This window comes from Lygodium microphyllum, chromosome 25, assembly GCF_053477565.2.
Source record: "Lygodium microphyllum isolate KBCC chromosome 25, Lygodium_microphyllum_v1.1.10, whole genome shotgun sequence".
Classification (NCBI taxonomy): Eukaryota; Viridiplantae; Streptophyta; class Polypodiopsida; order Schizaeales; family Lygodiaceae; genus Lygodium; species Lygodium microphyllum.
Window position 1 is genome coordinate 67,889,097 of NC_141159.1, and position 8,611 is coordinate 67,897,707.

General features: G+C 41.7%; 1 protein-coding gene across 1 annotated transcript; it reads left to right on the plus strand.

The window, feature by feature from the left end:
* The first annotated feature begins 3,514 nt into the window (after nucleotides 1-3,514).
* On the plus strand, nucleotides 3,515-7,569 carry LOC148014329 (G-type lectin S-receptor-like serine/threonine-protein kinase SD2-5). The gene has a single exon (XM_087667319.1). It carries the CDS (start codon nucleotides 3,814-3,816, stop codon nucleotides 6,892-6,894), a length of 3,081 nt encoding a protein of 1,026 aa, XP_087523445.1. The 5' UTR covers nucleotides 3,515-3,813; the 3' UTR covers nucleotides 6,895-7,569.
* The last annotated feature ends 1,042 nt before the right edge of the window (nucleotides 7,570-8,611 follow it).

Genomic DNA, 8,611 nt, shown 5'->3' on the forward strand with positions numbered 1-8,611 from the left:
TGATCTATGATGAGGAGAAGACACCATCATGAAGCTCCCAAAGTTTTGTATGTCATCATAGATTTTCCCAAACCTCAAACTTCTCTAATCTTTGTATGAGAATGTGTATAAGAGTAACCACCCAACCATGGTCTTTTTATGGATCCAAGCTCATTGTACCTTAGCCATACTTTATTGTGGGGGAGGCCTATATGGCCTCTCCTTAGTGGCCAACCATTTGATTACTAGAGATACCATTAGAGCCTAGCACATGTTTAGCTTGGAGCACAACTATGTACATACATTAACCAACCACTTGCTCATGCCAAATTGCATACCATTGCTCATGTCTATCATGTACCTATGGGTCATTTAGATGCACCATGTTCTAAATTTGCATCATATCTTAATATAAAGGGCTAGGTCTTAATTGAATTTTATTTGGAGGTTCACATGATAATAGGTAAGTGGTTGTTTCATTTTTCTATTTAAAACTAAACAAATGAGCCTTTAAACAGTTTCATTACTCAAACCAATTTGGCATTTCTAGTTGATTGCTCAACTTTTAGCTCCTTACAATTGTTATTTAGAACTACAATAGGCACATAGTAGTTCTAGACCAGTTACATCATTTACTTATATGATAGCCTAGCTTTCTCATAGTTTTACATCATTTAGGCCATATACAATACCAATAATCAAGGGACATTTTTCAACATGGATCAATATACCTTTTCTTTGTATAAGAAGCAAATTGTAGTATGTCATGGATGGTCTTTGCATGTATGTTGTTGTTGTGTCTCCATGTGGCTTTGATAAAAAAATGGATTTATAGTCAATTCATAGGGGAGATGTATTTTCCTTAAAACTAAGGACTTATAACTCTTCATATGAAAGTTGTAGAAAATGTAAATGCATTTGAAGAATATTGTTGGTATAAAAGAATGCATTAATAATCCAACAGCAAAGAAGCATATCCTACCAAGAACAAACTTTCAAAAATGCAAAAAGGAACCAAATTACCATTTGAGTCATGGCATGGATATTGATTGGCTAAAATGGTGCCAACTCCTCACAAGCAACAATAGAGGGATATGGAGAGGTATCTAATGAGGATCTCACGGGTGTAGCAATATCATGTGCAACAAAATCATTGAAAAAAAGTATAAGCCTATCATGGAAGCAATGACTCTAGAATCTAAACTATTCCTAAGAAATCTTCTTGTATCTACAACTGCTCATGATATCAACTTCAATAAAGAGTATGCTACATCTAACACCATAGAAGCTTAAATTTTCTATATGTTCATTATAGTAACCTTTTGTAAGCTCATTAACTAAACCAATACATTTCATCTTCTATTGATATTGCATTAAACTAATTTGTGAATAATATGTCTTTTATAAATTAATAGTACTTGGTTTGGAACATAAATGTTTATAGTTTAAGTGAGGTTTTCACATATTGCCCTTATTGTCAAACTTTAAGAACTTATAAGGCAAACCAACTTTTAAATGTCCTCATGTATTCTACTTTAATGGAGTTATCAAGTTACACCAAAAGTGCAAAAAAAAAAAGAATGTTTTCATGAAACATGCTATAAGATACCATTAAAGCATTCTGGGCCCACATCAAGCTAATGTTTCAATAGCTATCAAATCAATTGAATCAGTCCTTCATTGGAAGGAGACAATAGCCCCACCCTTCCACTAGAAAGTGCTAAAAGCCCTTTTTCTTTAATAATACAACATGTTATCATTCCCCTAAACTCATGATGCCCTAAGTGCCAAAGATCGCATGTACGACATGGCTAAGATTTTAAGATGACATCTCCAAATACTAGACTCATCTAATCTATCAAGTGCTATAGAAAGCTGCACTTTGTTATCTCACATGGAGAGCTTGGGTATGTGCCTCCCACGTTCACAATGAGAAAATATTTGTAAACAAACCACAATATTGTGCATGTATAGTAATCATTACATTTTGAGTTTGACGCACTTAGTCCAAAAAGCAAAAGCATTTCTAATGTCCACCAAAAGTCAGGTAAAATTGTACTAGTTAGTAGTAGAGCGTGAAAAAAGCGGAAAGAGCAACAAATCACAAGAGAGAACTTCAACCTTATATTAAGAATCTATTGGCGTTGATTACAATGCAACTAACCATTTGACTTGTGCAAGTAACCATAAGTGACTGATTGACACTACAGTTCTTCGTAGCTCTTAATGTGAAATATTATACACATGCAGTAGTGGCACTTAGGCATGTGTGTGCATAGTCCAAAACTAAGTAATCCAAAAGGTTAGAATGTCTTTCCTTTCTATATCAAGACAAGGTATACAAATGGGACTTTCTTGTAGACCTTGTGAAATCATTGCCCTAGTAGATAAGCATTGTTCCATCAAAATTGTCACAAAGTTCACGTTGGTGTCTAGTTTTGTAATGGTTATTTGAATAATTATTCACTTCAGGATTCATATCTCTCTTTGGGAATTATGAAGAATTTTTAGTAGTTAATGGAATGACATTGGATTGGTCATTTGCCCCAACCATTGGTAGAGAAATGTGCTTATTGTGTACATTGAGAGTATAAAAGGTTGGATGTGTGAGTCTTAAGTGCTAAGTTGACAAGTAGCTTATACCCTAGATGCATACAACTTAATGTGTGTACGTATGCATGCCCATGCATTCATGCATGTGTATTCAAGGCAGACTTGCCCTAGCAAATTGAAGTCTCATGTTCAATTCCAAGCGTGAAACATAAATTGTTGTATGTACCTTTGTCTTGTTGCTCAAGGGAGAAAGGGGGGCATATAGCTTGTAAATTAGTTATGAGTTGAAACCCATAGTGGCCTTTTCATGAAGGTGAATCTTGCATTTCAAGTTCATGTCCACTCCACGCTCTTGAACCAACAAAAAAAAGATGGTCTCCATCTCCTTGGGGAGTTCAATACATGTGTAGATCCTCAACATCACCCCACTAAAGGCCTATTTTAAAACCTTATTTGTGAATTTTTTCATGAATTAATTACACATTCTATGTAATTATGAATATTGTATTTATATGGTGTACTCTTGTTGAACTCGCATGATACACTTAGCTAACTTTATATGACCTTCTCCCCTTCTTAAGCCCATCTCATGAGGGGGAATAAACTCTTCCAACATGAAATTGGCATCCATTCAAAACATAAGAATACTCATCCATAGCTTGCTATTACTAAAACAAGTGTTACTACGCATAATGCCCTATTCAACAAAATGAGTCCTACATTTTGAAGCACATGTTTAGTTGTGAGTGTGAAATTGGTGCCTACCCACTAGGGGTGTACACTGTTCTAATAGACAATTGGCCCACTAAAGGCGATAGGGCACATGAGGGACATTCGATATCCTTTAACATTGGAAAGAGATTGTCACTGTAAGAGAAATTGCACGTGTATCCTGCTCCTAAATAGACCTTGTATGGCATTAACAAATGATTACTAGGACGTTGATCAACTTCCTAAGGAACCCTAAAAGTCTATCAAGGGTCCTAAACAAGTTTAGCATTACACTTGCAAGGATAAAACTCCATTAGGAGATATGTTAGTATCACAATGTAAGGGTAAAACTCGAGGAAATCTCAGGCCAATGCATGTCAGATTGCCTCATCTTTCAATATGAGGCAAAGTATGGAGCCGCAGCTAAAAGGTCTCCATGTATTTGAGGCTAATGGTTATAATCATCATGATGATTCATCACTGTACATGCATTTGAATGGTCATAAATTATAATAAGGGTATGATGATGGATTCGCTGTCTGCTGATGAGTGAAGTCCATGTAGCCTGCCATGCCATTTTTATATGGTCTTTTATGCCCTCTTTCTATCTCTTATTGGGCTTGTGACCTCGCTTGCCTTGTGCCTTTTGTCAACCCTCGTCTTGCCTGCTGCAGCTTCCTTTCAAGGCCTTTCATCATGGCCGGTTCTGACCTTGCCCTCCCTAAGCTAGTGATGGTGCTATTCATATTAATCAATTGGTCTCTCTCTTTGGGGGCTGCATCAGCCTTGGCAGTAGAAGATAATAATAATTCAGATTCAGATGGGAGTGGTGATGCCATCTTCCCTTCCACGACCAAGATAACCTTCAGCCGACCTGCCAACTTCTCCTTCTTCAACAATGACACCTCAGAGTTCTTCATCCTGCAGCTCAATTCCAGAGACCAGCTGTTTGGCAGGTCAGTGGGGGTGGACACAAACCACAGTGGCAGCATAGTCTTTGGGCTCTTCTTTGTGACAGCTGCAGAGCAGCTCTCATCCCCTAACCCCACCTTCTTCCTCTGCCTCCTGGCCTATGACAACAGAAAGAACAAGCCCTACAATGGACAAGTCGTCTGGACCGCCAACCCGCACTCTCCGGTCCACATGAGTGCGTGGCTCGGCTTCACACATGATGGGGACCTCCAGCTCAAGGATGCCAATGGCTCCCTTGCCTGGCACACTGACACTGCCAACCAAGGTGTCACCCAATGGCAAATCTCCTATCAGGCCAACATCGTTCTGCTCGACAGCGCCGGCGCCGCAAAGTGGCAGTCGTTCGATCACCCCAGCAACACACTAATGATCCTGCAGGTCTTGAGATTGGGGCAGAGGCTTTCCAGCTGGAGCCGCTGGCCCAACCCCACCCAGGCCAACTACACCATGGTCGTACAGCCTGAGGGCCTTGTCCTGTATGCTGGGTTTGGCTCCGGAAATGCCAGCACCCCCCTGCCCTACTGGTCTTTCACCGAGCCCGCAGGTACCCTGCTCAATTCTTCTTCCAATCAAACATTGTATGCAGCTTTCTGCTGGGATCCAAGCGGATTCTTGAGCTTAGACCTGCGGTCCAACCAATCTGCCATCACCGCACCTTTCCACCAGATTTCACCGATAGCCTGTGCATCAGATTCACATCAGCTCCCCATTCTGAACCCCGCAATCCGGAGAATGAACGTCACATATGCAACTTTTATCAAGTTGCATTCTGATGGGGCTCTTCGTGCTTACACCATCAATGACACCTCCTGGCAGAGTGAATCCTCCTGGGATGCCTTGTTTACTCTGTTTCAGAACAATACTTGTGATCTTCCGATGGCATGTGGTCCATACGGTTACTGCAATGTGGTCAGAGATACTTGCATTGCAGGCTGTTCAGAGCTTTCTTTTGCTGAACTTATCAATCAATCACATCCTCAATCAGGATGCGAACTGACAAATGAGGCTAGAGGACCATTCACATGCTCAACCTCTTCTTACCCTGGCCAGCTCACTATGTCTGCACCCATACCTGGGGCAGCTTACTTCTCTAACAACTTCTCCAAGCCAGACAGTGTGAACGTATCAGCTGATATGTGCAAGAACCTTTGCTTGTACAACTGCTCTTGCAATGCTGCCTTCTACACAGGAGCAACAAAGTCCTGCTATCTCATCAGGGAGGTTGTTGGCAGTGTGCAAGTAAACCAGTCTGCCCTAGACGATGTTGGCTTTCTGAAGTATGTAGAATCAAGGAAAAGGTCTCTAAGATGGGGAGTCATTGTAGGATCTGTTGTGGGGGCAGCAGTGTTACTATCATGCCTGGGGCTTTGGATTTTCAGACTCAAAGGATGGGGACTAAGTGCAGAGGATAAGGAGCTAGAACGCGAGCTGCTAGAGTCCTGCATGGCCGGTTCGAAGCCAATAAGGTTCTCCTGGAAAGAGCTCCATGCCTGCACACATGGATTCAGCAACACTCTTGGAAGTGGCGGTTTTGGCACAGTGTACAGGGGATGTGTCAAGGATGGAACAGAAGTGGCAGTGAAGCAGCTGAATGACGGGTCACGCCAGGGGAAGAAGGAATTCTATGCAGAGATCTCAATTCTGAGCAGGATACATCATGTGAACCTTGTAAGGCTTCTAGGGTACTGTGTGGAAGGGACTCACAGGCTCTTAGTATATGAGTACATGGTGAATGGATCCTTGGATGCATGGTTGTTTTCAGAGGATAATCTTCCTGCAGTATTTGAAAATCGCAGTAATGCTTCTGGTCCTGGTGATGATCAAGAGGGGCATCTGCTGCCATGGCATGTCAGAACCACCATAGCCATGGGGACGGCCAAGGGCTTGGCATACCTGCACGAAGAATGCAGTGAGAAGGTGATCCACATGGATCTAAAGCCCCAGAACATCTTGCTGGATAGGAACTTCTGCCCCAAGATCTCGGATTTCGGCATGTCTCGGCTCATGAACCGAGAGCAGAGTGCAGTGATGACCACGATGAGAGGCACACCGGGCTACTTGGCACCCGAATGGCTGCTGGACAGCAGCGTGACGGAGAAGAGCGATGTGTACAGTTTCGGAGTAATGCTGCTGGAGATTGCAAGTGGGAAGAAGGTTAAGGAGCTCAGGGAGTGGAAACACTGCAGGTTGTTCATGGATACTGCAATGGAGGGGATAATGGGGTTGCTTGACAGGAGGCTGTACATGGTAGGCAATGGTGGGGATGAAGAGCAAGCCAGGAGAATGGTGGAGGTGGCTCTGTTGTGTATGAACAGAGAACCCACCTACCGGCCAGCGATGAGCGAGGTGGTGCGAATGCTGGACGGAGAGGCAGAGATACCGAGCCCTGTGGTGGATATTGTTGAAACGCCACCCCTGATGGGGTCCTCTAGCTGGAAGTTTCAGCATGGGGAGATGGTGGAAGTGAGTAGCAGCAGTTACTCTACTAACTCAAGCTCGCAGAACACCACCCTCATCAAGAGCAACAGTTACTCTAATACTACCAACTCAAGCTCACAGAACACCACCACCACCACCATCAACACCGATGATGCCCCCGCCGCCGCAACCACCACAACATCTGATTATGAATCCACTCCTTCACACTTAAATCCTTCATTCAGTAGGCTGATTAGATGATCCCCCTCTCAGTCTCGGTAGCCTCCTTACATGACACCCCCCCCCCTTTTTCCTCTCTGAGTCTCGGTAGGCTCCTTAGACAATAATCCCCACCAAAATTGGACTGATCAGGAAGGGGGGTATCATCCCAAGAAAGAAAGAAAATCATCATAGCAGCATCATTAACTCAGAGCAAAGTTCTGTTATGTATCTCCAGACGAACAGCTAGCTACCTATAGCTACATCTTGCTCACCCTCAAGTAGTGAGATCATATTCTCAGATGTGATCATCGACAAGAGGAGTCTCTCTCGAGCTACCAATACTAGATGTAAGACAGGCAAATTTCTATACATTCCTCAAAGCAAGCATCAGATTAGTACAACGACTACACTCCGCCCAGTGTAGAATTTGATCACATCCTGTGTATTATAATCAGCAATCTGCAATCTCTAAGGAACTCGCAGGGCGCATGCTGTAGTAGTGCTCAGGGGCACCAAACGTCAGCCTCTCCAAGCATTCATAGTATTAGTGCTTGAGGTTTCATGGTAGGATTTGTAGTCTTGCCAATGACCTGAAGCACTTGCTCGTTTAGGGCCAAATAGCATGGCAAAGAGTTAGCACAAGTCTCTTCCATTTCATATGATTATGGGAGAAGTTATCATTTCCCTGTATATTTTTGAGATTAACATCCACTTTTCTGCTCTTTTCTTTTCTTTTCTACAAGAATAAGTATAAAATTATAAATTTCGAAATAGTTTTGAATGTTAGCCAAGATGAAATTGTTGAAGATTGTCTTCGTCTTATGGTAGTCTCCAGCCTCTAAACATGATAAATGAATCAACCTATCATTGAACATGCATGAGTCATAACACTGATTTGATACTGGAAAGAATAAGTTTAGGGTCCTCTAAAAGACTTACATAATAACAAGACTGTTACTGAGGTATACAATGACAAAATAGATGGGGAGCTACTAGTTGTGTAACGTTATAGTGACGGAAAAGGGGGTTATGTAAGTAGTTGATTTAAGCAAAAGCCATTGCAATGATCAATTCAAACACCTTTTATTTGACCATAGTAGCTAGCCTAAATATCTGTTAGGAGCAAATAGTAGAATTGATATGATTCAACATCAATCTTGTTTCCATCAAGTATAAACAACAAAGATTAAGTGCTTCATAGTAAGTCTTGTATTTTGTAAAACATTCAAACATAAGTATGAAGTATGCATCATTATGGATTTGTAAGACAACTTCATAAACATTAAGCTTGCTACTTCAATTTCTCCACAAGATCATCTAGTTCATCCCAAATGCCACTCTAACCGCAAGTCATCCCCAACCCCTCTATAATCAAGCTTAATCATTGGACAAAACATGCATGAAAGCTAATGTGTGCTCTTCTTCTTCTTCTTCTTCACCCACTCTACTCGCTCCATTTCCCACCCATCATTTATGATATCTATGTCACATGACACAAGTGGTTGGGAGTGGCACAACAAGGTAATGCCTTTTTCCCACATCCACTACTAGCATCCTTAAGCCTATGCTATATGAGGACTTTTGTGCAACTAGGAGGGCCACTTCAGTAGCACTTAGTTGGGAAGCATGCGAGTTCTTCAGGAGCTAGCATTTTACTCACATCCTCACTCAAAGAGGACTAATAAACCAATCACAATTGAATGTCTAGGATAGCCTTTAATCAAATAACTAGTTCACATAAAATGTACATTTTAGA

Coding starts and splice junctions, on each gene's coding strand:
- LOC148014329 (XM_087667319.1), top strand. CDS start 3,814: ATGCCATTTTTATATGGTCTTTTATGCCCTCTTTCTATCTCTTATTGG.